Source organism: Mustela nigripes, chromosome 13 (genome assembly GCF_022355385.1).
Source record: "Mustela nigripes isolate SB6536 chromosome 13, MUSNIG.SB6536, whole genome shotgun sequence".
NCBI classification, from domain to species: domain Eukaryota; kingdom Metazoa; phylum Chordata; class Mammalia; order Carnivora; family Mustelidae; genus Mustela; species Mustela nigripes.
The window spans coordinates 133,199,138-133,218,059 of NC_081569.1; the positions used below are offsets into that span (position 1 = coordinate 133,199,138).

The 18,922-nt window shown below is 39.6% G+C and overlaps 1 protein-coding gene across 4 annotated transcripts in view; it reads right to left on the reverse strand.

The window, feature by feature from the left end:
* The window catches only part of SIPA1L1 (signal induced proliferation associated 1 like 1), a 136,644-nt gene that overhangs the window by 80,695 nt on the left and 37,027 nt on the right, over positions 1–18,922 (reverse strand). For all 4 annotated transcript variants that reach the window (XM_059373835.1, XM_059373834.1, XM_059373832.1 and 1 more), the window contains exons 4-6: positions 16,168–16,342; positions 6,852–6,955; positions 3,610–3,767 (exon numbers count right to left, since the gene is read on the reverse strand). In XM_059373835.1, coding sequence (XP_059229818.1) covers positions 3,610–3,767; positions 6,852–6,955; positions 16,168–16,342 — 437 coding nt within the window. The remainder of the gene's footprint in view (positions 1–3,609; positions 3,768–6,851; positions 6,956–16,167; positions 16,343–18,922) is intronic.

Below are 18,922 nucleotides of genomic sequence, written 5' to 3' on the forward strand. Positions count from 1 at the left end.
AGGCCTAGAATAGTGTCTAGCACACATACTATGCGATAAGGACTGTAAAGAACAGGCAAAAAATCAATGAACAACAGCAATGAGCTCCAAATTTGCCTTTTTGTATACAAATTACCTTGCATGGTGACACTGGGTGAATTTCCCTAGAACTCCATTTATATTGTGCTACTAGACAGCCTAGCATTCCAAGGGCCTCCACCGCCCAACCCCAACTACTAGAGCAGCCTTCTTACTGTACCTTCTATACCCCCTCCTGTGTCTATGCTTCTGTATGTAATGCTGGCCACTCCTAGAACTGTTTCTCTTTTCCCCACTGAATTTCATCCATTGGTGCTTTAAAACACACGCCAAACCCCATTTTCTCAGTTAAATGTTCCTTATAATTTCAGCCTGTACTGACCCCACACTTTCCTACCTGAATACAGCAAGAAGCTCTTTTGAGAAAACAACTTTTGCACTTTCCTCATTACAGGCACCAAGTAGATGTCAATAAATAAATGTGAATGTTCATAGGGTGGAAAGTTCGGAACAAGAGATTTTCAATGATAAAAAGCATCTGAATCACTCTATCACTCAGAAATAGAGTTAAATTAGATTTAAATCTAATTTAGTATGATTAATGCAGCACTAAACTTTTCTACCAAAGTACCTCTAATAAAAGAGGCCCATAAATTCGTATCCCTAGTAGTCTGGGGAGTGGATGGAGTATGAGACAAACTCATATGTACAGAAATTCTTTGGAAGACCCATGTTTTATCTTAAAATTTATACAAATTTTCTATTGTGCTTCATAATACATTTCTTTTCTTTCTGAGTTTTCTTTTTTCTTTTTTTTTTCCTAAAGATTACTTATTTTAGAGAAGGAGAGAGCAAGGACTTGGATGCACTTTAACTAGGGGAGGAGCAGAGGGAGAGGGAGGGAGAAAATCCCAAGCAAACTCCCCACTGAGTGTGAGCCCAACACGGGGCTCGATCCCAGGATTCTGAGATCATGCCCTGAGCTGAATCAAGAGTCAGCTGCTTTACCAACTGAGCCACCCAGGCACCTCATGACCATTTATTTTCATGAGAACATGAATCCCTTCACACGCTTTCTCCCAAGTATTAACTATAAAAAACTGCCCTCTTCTGAGACTTTAAACATCTGATGTCACCACACACCCCAAGAAACATGCCAACCCCTGTTTGAGAGGGACTGAGAACAATTAATACATGTAAAGTTTACAACAGAAGAGCACTACTTTAGTTTCTTGTGATTTCTTTTAGTGATGTTCCAAACTGGTATGTTCTCTTGGGTTTACAGAGGACCCACATTCCCAGTTTACAAAGCAGTGTGCTGGGTCCCCAAACAAGCTTGACAACTAGGAAATCCCAGACTAGCTCATGTGGCATGACCCAGGGAGGCCAGTGTCCTCCCACAAAGGGTCCAGCATCACATGGCATGGTGGGGTTAAGAAGACTGGCTCTCCAGACAACAGATTAAAAATAAGAAAGGCAGCAAAAAAGCATGATTTTCAAGGTGAGGTTGTAGGAGGGACATAAAAGAGTAAGACAGACCTCACTTCGTCATCTAGCAAAGTGTGAACAGGGCTGGGAGACACTTTCTTCCCGATCCGTCTGTTTAGACTTGCACTGGCGACGTGCAGGCTACTGAGCACTTGAAATGTGGCTACTGTGACCAAGGAGTAGGAAGTTACATTATATTTTTAAAAGTGACATTCAACTCAGTTATTCGAAAGCTTTGAAAAAGGATGTCTGGAAAATCTGGGTATACGAATCTACTTTTCCAGTTACAAATTTTATGAAATCTCAACACAGATTACTTCCAATGAAAATCAAGCATCCTTCCTGAGACGAGCTGGAAGTCTAAAACAGACTCCAGATTCCAGAGTCTTAGTCCAAAAATAAGTAAAATAGGCCAATAATTTTTAAAACTTCAAAATCACCTGTTGAAATAATAACATTTGGATATAGCAGGTAAATAAAATATATTCCTGGGTCAAAACATATTGCTAAAATTAATTTTACCCATTTCTTGTTACCTTAAAAAATATGGCCATTAAAAAATATAAATTAACATATGGCTTGCATTTCTATGCTATACATTTCTATGTAACAGCATTTCATTTAGACAATGGCTTTTAAAGAAGAATCTCTCTCTAAAACAAACTGCACAGCCTTCTACTCCCAAACATGGTAGTGACCAATCAAAAAGGGATTTGATTTCTACCAAAGCTGTATGAAATCCCCAGCACGAATCAGCACGAGGAGTGTTTCAGTTGTTTGGGGGTATTTTCTAAATGGGAAGAAATATCCCTCCCAGTTAGAGTCAAATGTTCTGCACACCTAAACACGCAGCCTTCAGGGACCATTTTCCCAGGAAAAGGCTGCAGATCTAGGCCTCTTTTGTTGGAGTTTCCACCCCTTCGCCTAGAGTTCTGGAAAAGCCTTTGTGTTAGCAGCCAGGGCAGCAAGGACCCACGCTTCACAGGGCCTGGGAGCGAGTCCGCACACAGAACAGTGAAGGGCCCCGCTGTGGAATCAGACTTAGTGCATTACAATCTAACTACCTAGTCCCACTGCTTAAACTCCCTCATCTGAAAATGGGGATTTTTAAAAAACAGTACCTAAGGCATGGGTTTTCAAACTTAAATGAGGTACCCCACATCAAGCGCCGAGCATTGTGCTGGGCTTATCACCAGAGGCCAACACGTACATGGGACGGGTGCACGGAAGGTGGCGGCCTGCAGGAGTCCGCAGGAACCTTTATTTGTTTCATGCCCAGAAACTTGCTCAACTTCTGCAATTAATCCGCCTGACACCTAGAATTAGACGGGTGTGGAGCTCACAACAAACCAGTTATCAGTCTGCGTGGGCCAGCTTCTGGGTAGGTGGCTGTATTAATTCAAAAACAAATACCCCAAATTAACAAAGCCTAATCTTCCAAATTTTAGGGATAGGAAGACAGGATAAAAATCCATACTTTAAAAGGACAGATTCATATTAGAAACATCTTGTTAATGCCAGAACAGCCTTCCATATCTTCTTGGTACTCTGCCCACATCAACCCAGCAATTCAAAGGCCTCTTGCAGAGACGCCTGAATTCTGATACTCATGAGACCAAGTCAACAAGGAGCACGGGAACAACTCCATCACGGGCTTACTAAGGCTGAGAAATGCCTCCAAGATGGCAGTCAGAAATGTCAGCATGAATCAAATCGGTCCTGAGCAACGGTCTGAGCTTTTTAAATAATAATAATTAAAACTTTTCTACTTATTATGATCATCATTCTCTGCTCTTGCCACACCAAAAGCAAAGTATAATTAGCAGTATGAGTAATTAGTTGGTGACCAGATGGTATGGATGAAGGACACCACCTAAGGAACAGGTACAAATGGAAACAGCAGGTGTCTAGCCAACGTGTCTGGGCAATGTCAACACCGTCAGGTGACATCTTCATGTGACTTCAGCCATCTACACGCACAGTTTAAAGACAAAAGTAAGTATTAATGGACTTCCCACTGCCACTTGAGAAAGCGGAGCTGGAGGGGGCCCTCGGTGCAAGCGCCACCCAACACCCATGCAGCCACAGCCGTGGTGCCAGTACCTGTAACAGACCCCGTCAGTGCAGGGGTTGTGGACACGCACGATGACAAACACGTGCTGGAAGTGAGAGCGGATGTTTTTGGGGCTGAATGGCTGTGCTCCCGGCTCTTGGAAAACAATTGTGACAATATCATTTCCAATGTGCCGCTTCCGTAGGAGCTAAAAGAAAAAATAAGCAAACAACACAAATGACGACACTCTGCATTTTCCTCCCAACTCCCTTCTGTGACTGTATTTAAAACATTTATTATTAATCAGGACATATTAAGGGAGGTAATCGACACAGTTGCTGGTAATATTTTAGTCTGTCTTAATCCCTCCCAGGAAGAATACAGAAATGAATATTCTGAAATTTGCATAAAATATAGAGCCCATTCAGGACCAAACCAATATCTGGCATATTATGCCAAGTTCCAGCCTCTCCAAATTCTGTTTCCATAACAACAGTTTTGTTCCATTTTCACATAAGAAAGAAACTTGCCATAGGGAAGATGTGTTAGAGAAGAGAATGGCTGAAGTAATTACAATGCAATTTATGTTCTGGTTGAATTCAGTCCATTTAAAGAAATGTGGCTAAGGTGTTTTCGAAGATGCTTTCTGTATTACCTACCAGCTGGGAATGCAGACATTCCTAATATTTCTAAAGTGGGTTAAATTTCAAGTTGAAGCAGCTTTTTTAATTACAGTGGAAGCTGCTTAAGGCCACCTTCTGTTTCACATTCAACAGCATTCTGGAAAGGTGGCTTTCAAATTCAGGCACCCCAAGTCAGGTTAGGTCAGCGGTTCTGTCAGAGGGGTTTATTAGATAGTTTAATTAAGCAGTATGAAAAAAAAGTTGAACAAAATTTGCATTTCTCATTCATTATATAGAGGTTCTGTCAAGGAGAAAAATAACAAAATATACAATTTATATCAACTATCTATAAGGTATAGGCTTACATTTGTAAAACTTTTTTTTTTTTTTAAATTCTCCAGTGACTTTAACCTACACAAATTACATACCAGTAAAATCAATGATTTAGTATTGGCTGCCAGCTGGGAGAAACAGTAGCCTTTTAGATTAGGGATGAGAATTGGGAGTTAGAATGTTCCAGAAATGTACTTTTTTTTTATTATTAACACATAATGTATTATTTTCCCCAGGGGTACAGGTCTGTGATTCATCAGTCTTACACAATTCACAGCATTCACCTTAGCACATACCCTCCGCAATGGTCCATCACCCAGCCGCCCTCTCTTTCCCCTCACCCTCAAGCAACCCTCAGGTTGTTTCCTGAGATTAAGAGTCTCTTATGGTTTATCTCCCGTTTCAAAGCATCCCAAAATTATCTTCTAATGAGGCCATTTATTTTCATTTCTAAACATGATACATTATTGAATGTTACAGAAATAAAGGCTGGTCTGTACTGATTGCTATAAAGAACTTACCCATTATTAAACATTATTAATCTACTCAGGATCTTGGGCATGCCAAAAAAAAGAAAATGCAATTTGTCTATGTATTACATCATTGATGTATACATACAATGATGTCATTGTCTTTTTGATGCAATGTCATTCTTTCTTCTTGCTTGATATGTAACACTAAAGTCTTAGTAAAGGACCCAAACAGAAATAAATCCACTTATCCATCTCACATTATATATAATGAAAGACATTATTTATAAATAAATTCCTGCCACAAGATTTTAAAAGCTATGTTCTGTTTGTTTTTTCTAAGCCTAAAGTGATCTACATAAAAGAAATAAATTCTCTAGGTAGAGAATTAAAATTTCTTAAGATGTAGCAGTACCAACTATTCTTTCACTCTGATTTAGGACCATAATAACACTTTTGCCTTGACTGCGCCTCCAAATTAAATAACTTGGATAGATAGATGTCTATTTAAATACCAACTAATGCTGCTCAACATACTTCAACTCATTTAGGAGAAATAAACAAGTAACTGAATCTTGTTAACTAATTTTTTATCCTTTCATATATCTTACTTTCTCTGCTGAGTAATCAGGTAGAAAGAATAATCCTTTAAACATCACTTGTGAACATCCTGAAATTTTTTGTCTACTTACTGGTCAGAATAAGAAAAGTACATTTTCCTTACCATCATGTTTTCCTCTTTGGGTAATCTGGAACTTGGACTTTGCATTAAAAAACTGCTATCAAATTCAAGATCATAGAATTTATTCTAAATAGATTTATTTCAGATTTATAGGTGATTCACTGCTTTGCCTCCTCTCTTTGATTCCTTTGGTAATTATAAGAAGCAAAATTTCATTACCTCGATTTGTGATTTAATCAAACCTGCAGTGATGAAGTGTTCGATTAGATCTCTGTTTGGTTAAATTCTGGAAGAGAGGATGTGATTCATTCTGCAGCTGGCCTGTGTTCTGTTAGCACAACAGTTGACAATAACAAAATCTAGATCCATTTTAAGGTCAGAAGTAATTCTGGACGGCTTGTGTTTATAACTGCTATCGAAAGGAGAAGGTGTTTGCTCTCCAGCTCTTTTAAATGTCAGTTTGGTATCATTTATTTTGACATATTTTTTAAAAACAGCAATAACCACATACTTTCTAAAACAATACTGCCCGTTTCCTTTTTGCTCTGTGACAATCTGCCACTTCTAGGTTTCTTCATTTCCTATGTCAACCACCACATTTTAGTAATAGACATTGTGCTTTTAGATCTTTTTAAAAAGAAACTGCGTATAATGTATACAAAGGTAATTGTTTTTTATCTTCTTTGTGGTCTCCTGATTAAGGTTAAGAAAATACCTTTTTCTGAGATCTCACTGACATTTATTTTGGTTTTGCTCCCAGTTAGGGTACCAAACCTCCTCTGAAATCTGCATGACACATCAGTACTTTCCTACTTTGTACCTTGGCCTCTTGAGATGGAATTCCACCCACTCATACATGGTCTCTGCAACCCTGCAGGGTCACCTAATCACCATGATTTCAAGTTGTTCTCTTCAGATTCCATGAAAACCTCCGTCCCCGCGGGTGAAAAGCAAGTGATTAATTCACAAAGCCATCCAGCTGGCTGTTAACCTAGAATTTGTGTCTCTTCATTTGTTTTCAGCTCATTTGCTATTCGTTATTTCCGCAAAGTACAAAGCTTCCTGCTGTGGTGACAGGTGCAACATTAAATTCTGGTTTAAGATTTTACAAACTTGCCACTCGGGCTTCTGGGGGAGATGAACGAGGGTGAGGAAACACAGACAACGCCGGGTCGGTCTCTTACCTGCTGCTTGTTGTTCGGCGTGTACGGCAGCATGGTGGAAACATGGAACATGATTTCATAGTCTTTGTATGTTGTGTACAGAGAATGGGTTCCAGTGGAGTCAGCTACAGTAAAAAATATATATATATAATGACGAGATGACTGTAATAGGAAAAACAGTTCACTTACGGAAAATATCTTAGAAAAAAAAAGGAAATGGTTTAGAATGAAAAGGTGTTAGAATAAGATCTAGTATCAGTGTTTTCTTTTTAAATTTAATTTTATTTATTTATTTGTCAAAGAGAGAGAGAGAGCAAGCACAAGCAAGGGGGAGCGGCAGGTAGAGGGTGAAGCAGACTCCCTGTGGAGCAGGCAGCCTGATGCGGGGCTGGATCCTAGGGTCTGGGATCATGACCTGAGCTGAAGGCAGCCACTAAACTGACTGAGCCACCCAAGGGCCTGAGCATTGGTGTACTTAACCCATTTTTTGTATCTGATTCCCTTTGGTAGTCACGTGAAGCCTATGGGTCCCTTGTCAGAATAGTATTTGTAAATGTATAAAATATATATGATTACAACAGAAATCTATTATACAGCAAAATAGTTATCAAAAATACTTTTAAAATGATACTAGATTTCTCTAAAAAGTTTTAGCAATTGATCTAGTAACTACTCTGTCTCTGAAGTAGTGATGTACATAAGTAATATTTTAAAGAGTCTCCAAAAAAAATACAGTATAAAAATACCTATACTTTCTACTTGCAATAAAATTATAGGTAGAACTTAAACAATTAGAGTTTGTTACCTTCAATTATTAAGAAAGTGCTAAGTTTTAGGGGATCAGTGAAAATAAAGGTAAAATTATTTCCCATCCAAGTTTACACACCCCTGAATTCTACCCAAACATCAGTCGAAGAACATCTTTTCCAATACTTCTCATTTAAGCAAGAGAAATGTTCTGTTCTTAAGAAACAGATGGAGATTTACCAAGACTGTAAAACTGAACAACAAAGGTATTCTAGCAATGTCCAACAATGTTCTAAGACCATTCTGCTCTCACCTTCCTTAAGTCAACAGCAACCCCTTCCCACTTAATCATTAACAACTCAATTGCCCACAAATAACTGGAAACCAGAGAAATAAGTCCAATCAAAAGGGAGCATCTTTAGTCTTAAAGGCCCTGGACGCATTGACTGCAAAATGACAGAACTGTGTTCATCCTGGGTAAACTCAAGCCTCCATCAACCATACTGCTGAGGACCAAAATGCTCAACTGCATTTTAGAGAAGCTGCAAGACAGAGCCCCTGGCATATACCAGGAGGCAGTAGTTCTCAAATTTAGCATGTACAGTAACATCTGGGGAGTGAGTTTAAAAGGCAGATTCCCATGCACCACCCCCAGAAATCCTGCTCCGTGGGTATGGGGCTGGGTGAAGGAATCTATTTTAATAAACACCCGCAGGGCGACTGTAACCCAGGAGCTCCACTGCCCTTAGGCGCTGCTCCAAGAATAGACTACCACCGTGGTGCCTCGAAGACAGACTTGTAAGAATGTTGTAGAGCCTGGAATTTCAACCTCAAGCTTCTCAGAGGACCTTAATTTTTGAAGCTAACGTTAAATGCAAAGGGTTAGAATTAGAAGTAAGATAAAAGTGAAATAAAGCACAGACTACTCTTCTAACATTGTAAAAATAGGGACCAACATATAACTTTCCAAGAAAAAATATCTTCTAAGTCCTAATGACCACCAACACAAAAAACTACAAATCACTATAATAAATAATTAAACTAGCTAAGATGGATCTTGAATATGAAGAACCTATCTACTGTTAAGGACTCCTGCTATAAATAACTCTTGAACTGATTAGTACATTTTAAAACCTTAAAGTGAATGTGTCAGCTTTGACGTGTACTTACATGTGTTTCAAGTCAATTTTGAGCAAAATTAATGAACTAGAAAAGAGACTGTCATCTAGTATTCATGAATTACATTGCGCTTTTTATGTCTGTCTAATTCTAAAAGGATTACTGCCAGAGAAGATAGCTGATGTGGAAGATAATGTGGAAGGTCATCTGCTTTTCTACTTCTGGCCCATTTTTGCTATCTTTTCTGCATGCCTCATTTATGTCATGAATGCTGCTTGACCAGCCTTTTTCTGGAGACTTCTGGAAATCCCCAAGTTTTGCTGATAATTTTAGACAGTTTAAATAGTTTTAAAAGTTTCAGAGGTGAAATGAGGGCCAAAAAAATGACATTTTCCTTTCTGAGAAGGAAGGAATTCCAAAATCCTGAAAATACTATATACATACCAGAATTGCTAAACTTTATCAGAGAGCATGGAAAATGAATGTTTGTTATATTTTCTTAAAAATAAAGCATCCAATGTTGCTATTGTGGCATTTTTAGCGACCTTGAAACCCTGAAACCATGAAAAATTTAATAGCATGACAATCAGGAAAATGAAAGTGACAAAAATCCTTTTTTCTCTGGCTGAAGAGAATATATATTAAAAAATTTCTAAAGGGAAATATGCTTTGAGAAGAGGGGTAAAAGGAAGATAATGCTCCTTCATACTTGTCAAGGGGCTTTAAAAGTTAAAAAGTAAATTCAGGCATCCTATGGGTCATCTTGATAATCACATGATCTGTCTCCAAATCATACTACCCGCAAGTGACGGATACCCACTAATAAAGTCAGAGAAAGTAAAATTTCTAATATTCAATGAAGATGACAGGCAGTACTGAATAATTGAGGAATGGTAACAGTATTTTTCTCAGCCGCTTTGAAAAAGTGTAAAACACACGATCACATCCTACATTAAGCATTTTGATTGAGGATGGTATGAACTGGTTAATGAGTTTGTAGAGCAGTTTCAGAGACAGTCAGTGTCATAATCACCCTTGACTGCTCGTGTAGACTCAACGCCTTGACTTCTCCGTAGTCTAAAGCTTGGTTAAAAAGGTGTCTGTGTACAAATCTGAATGAGGGCAAGTAATCAGACTGTTATAACAACCATTTCTCAATCACTGAAGATGTATCAGAGTTAAGAAAAGCTTGATGAAGGCAAACAAACCTATGCAATTTAATTTCAGGAAAGTTCCTGGTTTTAAATATTTATGAACACAAGAGAAAAGTAATCTCATTAACTAAATGCATGTAGGCTAAATAAAGTCAACAGAATGAAGAAAGCTTAAGCTCCCTTAATTAAACATACTCACCACTACAGAACACATCAAATGCAAGATGAAATCAGATAGCTTATAAGTCTCGTTTTTATCCCTTTATTTAATTTGAAATACAATAATCGTCAGTTGGCTTCTGGGGACTATCCCTCAATGTCCCATCCCCAGATGTCCCATCCATGCAACCTTGTCTTGGGGTATGGGGAACGCAGAACCCTGTGCCCACAAGCACAGCCAGGGCCAAGTACTGACATCTGGAATAGCAGCACATATTCAAAAGGACACACACTTCTGCCTTTGTGGTATGATTTCACTCATTCACTAATGAAGTATTTGGGGAAATCAAGAGTTCTAACTGCTCTGGCATTTATCATGTTTACTAATAATTTTTCAAGGTATGTTTAGTGGTGGCCTTTACTTCAGGGACAGGATCAAGAAAAGTTTGTTGTCCTGCCCTTTGCCATGACAGGTGAGCCCATACTGTATCAGCTCGAGGCTGGTGCCAGTGGATACACCTGGGACTCGAGGCTTCTCAGAACCTCTAACACTTGGAGATGTGAGGAAGGAGGAGACAGTGGGGGCTGGCACTAAGGAGTCAGCCACTACAGTTTTCTGTCAACAACTCACTTGGCAAGACACCTGCAGTTACCTGGCTTCTCATTTCGGAAGTAAGATCTGAATTTGAATGACAGTAGCATCATTTGCTAAATGACCACAAACAAATCACTCCACTTCTCTGTCCATCGATATTCTCGCCGCTGTGAGGATTACATGAAATAATGTATATGAAAGTCCTTGCCCACAAAAGATGCTCAGGATGGGCGGAGTAGAATTTAGAATGTTGTACAGTGGAAGTAAAAGAGGGTAGTTTTCTTAAAGAGGGACCTTTACATACTTTAAATTCTTTGCCAGGTGCATTCCAGGAATGCTCAAAGGAAAAACCTTACAGTGTAACACACAGAGTTAAGGAGGTGAAAACAGAATCCTTTACTTCACTCATCCATGTCTGCAACTCCAAACGGACTTTTGCATATGCAAAAGCATTTGAGGTGAGCAGTGTTAGTTTCATCCAGTTCCCTATCAAAGTTTAAATATTTATTCCAAATAAAAGACTTATTTCTTTTGGAAAAAATTTGTTACTCTTCCAAGACCCTGAATCTCAGCAGCTCTTGTAACACTACGGAAAAATGGGGGAAGTGACAGGCACTCACAAACACTGCAGCAAATGAAGGAAGGTGAAAGCTTCGGGGAGTAATGCTTTACAAAGGGCTTCTAAAGTCGCCCATGTCCTGCCTTGTCAAACAAGACTCGCCCAGGAAATGATTTCCCTCACCCATATACACAGCTAAAAATGAAGGTGGCCTCCCGCTTCCAAACAACAAATTGCTTGGTGGGAAGTTTATTTTTGCATTTACTGTAGTGTGAGAGGATGGTAATTATCTAGAGGTTATGTCATCCAAATGAGGAGACAAAGTAAGGAAGAAAAAAAAATCCACCACCGAAAATGTCTTCATTGTAGAACCGTTCCAACCCCTGACACATCTGTAGCTTGTTTGTGAATAAGACCTTATTTTTGAACCAGGAAAATGGACTTTGTATGAAAAACTGGGAAAAACAAGAAATGGTTCAAAAACTCCATCAATTCTTCCTAAAATCTGAATAGAATCGTAATACATAACAAGCAGAGCCATTTCTTGAGATGGCTTGGGTAATGTGAGCCCAAGGGCTTGAGAAAGGGGGACACAGCCACGAGGCAGAGCTCTGGGGTTTGTTGTACTTAATTCCACATTAATGCTTTCTCTGAACACGTCGTTAACCTCAGCATTAGGATCTGTTCTACCTCCCTCATGCTTCCCAGCCATCTAAACTTGGGCACGTTAATGTAAAGAAGCCAATTCTGTGTACCTGGCAATGCCTGTGAGAGTTGCATGAGATGGCAAACATGAAAATATCTGGAACTTCCACTTCCACCCGTAAGAGTATTTGGTACAGGACTTGTTCTCCTGTTATGAGTAACTAGGAAAACTGACAAAATATCTGAAACAAATTTTTTCAGGCATTTTATAATAGGCAGGGATGGATAGTGATCTCAGAGGAAAAAAGAGCCAAAGAAGAGGAACCCTCTGATTCCCACCAGGTTTTCCACTTGGAGGTGCTTTTGGAACAAGAGCACAGAGTATGGCTTTGAAGGGGGAAACCAAAACACACTGGAGTTCAAGAAGCCCGAGGTAGCTGATGCTTGCTGGGCAGAGTACCAAAGAGGAGGAAACTCCACAGTGAGAGAGGTTCAGAATTCTGCATAAGGGTCCTTCAGTCTTGGACTGCACACACAGAGAGTAAGATTCCAAAAGCCAGGCAAAGAAAAACTATCAGGGGAGTGTGCAGCATAGTGACTATAGTTAATAATACTATATTGCGTATCTTAAAGTGTCTACGAGTAGATCTTAAAAGTTCTCATCCCAAGAAAAAAAATTTTGTAACCTTGTTTGCCAACACGTGTTGACTAGACTTACTGTGAGGTAATTTACAATATACACAAGTAATGAATCATTACATTCTACACCGGAAACTAACAGAATGCTATATGTCAATTATACTTCAATAAAAGAAAGACAGAAAAACTATGAGGGAAAGAAAAACCAGCAGAGAATTATGAAGAAAACAATTCTCACAGTTCACATAGGCTGGAAGACACTCAAGTCCTAACGAGCCATAGGAAAGAGACCTCACTGCATCTGTGGGTATTCAGACACAAGAAAAGTCATGCCTTAGAATAGAGCTAAATTAGAGGGCAAAGAACAGCTCTAGGTACGCTTTAATAAAGCTTAAGAACAAGATTCACAAAGATCAAGCTGTTTTGTAAGTAATGTATCTGTCCACCAAAACAAAACTCAACAGTCCTTTTACAGAAGACAACAAAATCTGGACAACCATAAAACCTTCGCAATATACACTCTCTAATCAAAAGTAACCAGAGACATGAAGCAGTAAAATATAACTCAAAAGCTGGAGAAAATCTGTTAAATGGAGACCTCAAATGACAAGGATGAGAAAAGTGGCACACAAAAACGTTTAAACAGCAATCATAGATATCTTCAAGTATTTAAAGGAAAACGTGAACCTACAGAGGAGAAAGTGAGAAATATAAGAAAAGAGGACCAAATGCAATTTCGGCCCTGAAGATGACAATATCTGAAATGAAAATTTCATTGGACTGCATTAACAGCAGATTAAGACACTATGGAAGAAAAGAAAAACAGTGAATTTGGAAGATATATTAAGAGGAATTATCCATATGGAAGCATAGGGAGACAAAAAAGTTAAAAAAATTAAATTAATAGAGCCTCATTTACCCATAGTATGCTGGTGAGTGATCTAATGTATGTGTAACCGGATGATTCAGAAGATGGGCACAGTAAAAATTAAGAAATCAAGATTGACAATTACTATTTTTATTTGATGAAAAGCAAATCCACAGATCCAATCACATCCAATCACTGCTGAATGTAAAGGAAACAATCCTTTAGGAACAGGGAACTGGACAGCTTTCTCTCTCTCTCTCAGAGGAGGGAGGTGCAGAGGAAGAGGGAGAGAACGATTCTAAGCAGGCTCCATGCCCAGCGCAGAGCCTGACTTGGGCTCGATCTCACAACCCTGAGGTCAAGACCTGAGCTGAAATCCAGAGTTGGACACTTACCCAACTTAGCCACCCGGGTGTCCCAGCATTTTCTCATTTTAATGATTATATTGAAAGAAAGGGTTTCCTGACCCAAAATAAAATTGGACAAAATGTGGTGAGATGACCTCCTAGCACACACAGCAAACTCTCATCCCTGGGTGCACCATGGCCAGGGAGAGGCTGCTGAGGTATGCAGAGGCTGGTTTTAATCCTGTCAGCTTGAAGTAAGAGAGATAAATATGTAAACTGCCTCTTTCGGGGCTGTAGAATAGACATACTTTTGTTGGACTTCTGTTCCCTGGAGGAAATCTGACATTCTGAAAGGGCAGAAAAAGAAATTATGGACTCTTCCGCTCCTCAGTTTTGCCCTGAAAGGTTACATGGGCCTTAAAGGAGGGCACACAGCTAAGAGGAGCCTTTTCCTGCTGAACATTCCAGAACTGTGAAAGAGTTTACTAATCGAGGCTTGTCCCCCTCAGCCTTCACCCTTACTAGGATTTGGAGGCAAAATATGCACAATGCTTATCTAGTGTCTTACTTAATGCCACACTGCTTATGCATGGTCTTGCTATCCTCACTCTTGCTATTCTCATATTGCCTTTCATCACCCAGAGGCAGCGGGGAGTGTGTGAATGCATAAATCGCAGTCCAATTTCCAATCTGGCCACTCATGCAGAGAATCAGGGTGTTAATAGTATCCACAATAGCTGAACTATGGAAAGAACCCAAATATCCATTGACAGATGAGTGGATAAAGATGTGGTGTATATATAGTATATATATACAATGGAATGCTAATACACATACATATGAAATATGGAATATATATATATGAATATATATGTATACAATGGAATATTAGTCAGCCATCAAAAAGAATGAACTCTTGCCATCTGCAGTGACATGGATGGAACTAGAGGGTATTATGGTAAGTGAAATCAGTCAGAGAGAGACAAATACTGTACGATCGCAATCATATGTGGAACTTAAGAAACAAAACAGATGAATCTAGGGGAAAGGAAGGAAAAATAAAATAAGATAAAAACAGAGAGAGAGGCAAACCACAAAAGACTTTTAACTCAGAAAACAAACTGAGGGTTGCTGGAGGGTACGGGAGGGGGGGATGGGGTAAATTGGGTGATGGGCATTAAGGAGGGCACTCGATGTAATGGGCACTGGGTGTTATATGCAACTGATGAATCACTGAAGTCTACTCCTGAAACTATGAATATACTATATGATAAAAAAAAAAAAAAGAACAAGGGTGCTTATTATATTCTCTTCCCAGACCCTTTCATATAGCTCTTTGCAGTGAGAATAATTTATATAACACAACAAATTGGGACAATAGGACTGAAGCGTATAGAGCAAATGTCAGAGTCTCTGGAAAAGCAGAGTCTCAGGGCATACTGAGATTCCACATTTCATGCAGTTGCAAGCAGAGTATGGAACGTTAAAATAATATTTAAGAGTTGAGGCTATTTATGGGCTTTAATGGTCTCTCTTGCATGTCGTTTCCAAGTTGGCAACAGCAAAACCATGGCAACAGGAAATTCTTCCCTGCAGTGGAGTTTATGAATGCTTTTCTGTTTTCATGACTCAACTCCTTATTTAATTTCCTGTACAGAAAACCGGAGAGATTACTACAGACTACAGTACAGATATGCTCACCCAAAGACCCTCTCTAAGCAAAACAGGTCACAGGTGTCCATGGATGGATTTTGAGATAAAATTTAAAACTGCCTCCTCACAGACACATAGCAGATGTCAACCTACTCTAACCTAAATAGATACTTGAGAACTTAACTACTTTATTAATGACTAGGGGAACAGGAGTGTACATGTATGTTCATATACTTTGTATGTTCGTGAGCCATAACTAAAAATCCCTGCTCCATCATTGTGCTTTCAATCACCGAATTTCAGGAGCCAAATTGATACCAAAGTTAAGAAGCCTATTTTCTCAGGGATTCAATTAGACTCTGAACAATAAAAATAGAAAATAAGCAAACAAAAGCCCTCACTATTAACAGAATACAAAAATGAGTAAGAAAACCGTATGAAGACTGACTGTGTAGATAAGCACGAGGATCATGAAAATAAAAAATTCTAGAGCTTACGACCAGATGGTTTGAAGATTCTGGAATTTTCAATCCCTCTTAACATTCAGCTAAATATAGGGAAATCTGTGCAACACTATCCAGAAGCCATCCTGCATGACTTGCACCACGGCTCTACTACTCCGTCAACACTTCCGATAACATGATATTCTTTTTTTTACCAGTCCGATCCTAGCTACTTTGATTACAGTCTTCAATTGTTTTGGTGCCACATCCTCCCTCTCTGGCTTCTCTCCCCTCTCAGCAGCAGTGTTCTGCAGTAAATGGCCATGTTGTTTTATGGGCAATTTAGCAGATGAACATCAACGCAGCAGGAGGGAAATAAGCCTAGCAGGAGAGTATAAGTATTTCTTACTTTTGGTGTCAAGCTGTGCACGATACTTCTCAAATCCTTTGAGCCGAACACGTTCTCCCAAGAGCTGAAGGAATTCCTCAAACGCCGGGCCGGCAGATTCATTGTTGTACATCTCTTCTTCAGTGCTCTGCCCAGCTCTGCAGTACATGACGCCCACCTTCTGCTGATAGTTCAGCTGGGAAGAGAGGCAGTACAGGGCACGTAAATGTAGGCAGGTCCACCATGCCCCATTTTGATGCTCCTAACACCTGTAGGGCACAGGCCCATCAGAAAGCTAATGTTTCTCTTCTCTTGAAATCCTTCTGTTTTAATTCTTCTGTCTCTAATCCAAAAAATACAGCAGAACGAGCATTTATACCTGTCATCTTCACAAGTTAAGAGAAAGGGCCAGGAAAATGAATTAACACTTTCTGTACGACAAGATCATGCACCCTTAGAAGGGAGGTTGGTACTTCAGGGAATTTCTCTGAATGGATTACAGGGTACAAAATGAGACTCTAAAAAACAGCTTGACAACAAAAGGTAGTGCTTTTTTAATCATCCCCCCCTTTAGAAAAGGGGAAGTCTTTATAAATTTAAAAGCAGAGGTTCACTTTACAAAAGATACTTCAAAATAAATATTGTTTCACACTAAAAAGCCCATAAATGTACTGGCGAATTTTTAGGTTTTTTTTTGTTATTTTTGTTGTTTTTTTTTTTGTTTTGGTTTGGTGTTTTTTTTTTTTTTTTTTTTTTGTAAAACTGGAAAAGATTTCAATCTCAATGCCACTTTTCCAATATACTAAAGTATAAACCTTAGTTATAGCTTTGTCAGAGCATTAACATCATCAACAATACACTTTTCAAATATTTTTTCTAAACGATGAGTGTTTGAATAGAAACTTGAAAAGGGGTTTCATAATGGCAAATCAGCTAGTGGCAAATATTCCCTCCTCAAAGACAGTTAAAAAAAATCATTCAGGAGATTTAAATATGATGTAACATTAACCAAAATATTTACTCATCATTGAAAAGTCTAGTCATTCTGCAAACAAATTCTATGGTGATATTAGCCATTTAAGAAGACATTAGGGTTTTTTTTTCTTTTAAGATTTATTTACTTGAGAGAGAGAGAGAGCCCGCGCACACACATGAAGGGGGGAGGGGCAGAGGGAGAGGGACCCAGAGACGCTCAGACTCCCGTTGAGCGCGGGAGACCAACCTGGATTCCAAGACCCCGAGATCACGACCTGAGCAGAAACCAGGACCCCGACACCCAACCGAAGGAGCCACCCAGGCGTCCCAAGACATTTAGTTTTCAGTATAAAAACTCAGACTTTTAATTCCCCAGTGAAATCGAGACACTCCATTACTGCTTTGGCTTCTTTCCAGGGTGACACTGCGGCCAGCGCATCCGTCAATTTTCACCTCCCAAAGCAAAAGGGGAAAGGGAAGAGGAAAGATTGTAACAGCTAACATTTACCAAGTACACACTCTACACCAGTCCCTGTTTGATGTTTAAGAGTTGATCCTCACAACAGCCCATAGAGCAAATATTATCCCTTTGTGACAGATCAGTGGAGCCGGAGAGTGGAAGAGGAAGTGACCAGGGAGCAGGAAGAGGCACAAGACCACAGACTGGGTGCTGGCTCTCCTAAGTACCACCAACAGTCAGCCAGGCTTGAATCCACAGCCCCTGACTTGCAATTTTGGAGATGAAAGGGAAAAACCAAATTTAGGCAAACACATGTGGCAGTATCACTTGATGGGGCTGACATAAATATTTTTAATTTATTCCATGTTATATGAATATTTACATTTTTCCCTGTGGAAATATTAATGTGATTGTGGGTGCTGTCTCAGTCCCAGTGGGCATATTACCATATGGTATATATATTCTTTTGTCCTTCTAAAATAAGGACATTTCTGAATTCTGAAACCCACCCAGCCCCTACCATTTTACATAAGGGACTGTGAACCTGAACTGCTCTTCCAACTTTCGAAACCAAGTGATTCAGAACAGTCATGAGGAAATGTCACAGGGGCGACACTCTTACTTGCTTTCCTCCCTCCACAGCACACTATCTCATTGACGAGGAAGCACCGCAGCCTTAGTAGGACGCCCAGAGTCAGGAGAGCTCCTAGCAGTGACTCTCCCTCGCTCCAGCGACCCCAGCAGGCAGAAGGTCAAGTGCCAAGTCAGAAACTTGCCAACAACCAGATAGAGTAATCCTGGCATATCTTCCAAACAGCACTCGACGTCACATTATTTCTACTTCACTTAAATCATTGACAGAAACATATTCAACCTAGTTCCTTTTTTATATACCAAATGTAGGTAAAACGGAACAGAAGATGTCAGAATAAAGCCTCCTGCACACCGCTGACATGTCTCCCCTCTCTCAGCCAGCCTGCTTCAAGTGTCTGGATGTGGCTAATGTCCGCAGGGTGACTCCCACAGGTAGGGATCTCACCTGGGCCTTAGAATTAATCTGAGTATCTACCCTATTAAGTCTCAACAAATAAGAAGTTGTGGTAGGCTCTGTGTCAACTACAAAAGAAGTCCTTCATGTGGCCAGATCTCTACTGTCTCCCTGCAGGAAGGGCTATCAAAGAGAGGAAGGCATGTGGAGAAAGGAAGGGGTTTTGAATTATTTGCTGTTTGGCTCTGTGCCTCCCAGATCAGCCTTTTCAGGCCACAATGTAAAACAAAAGTCATCCTGTTCAAGAGAAAGCATCAGAGTGACACTGGATTTGTGGATGGCTTTGTAAAACT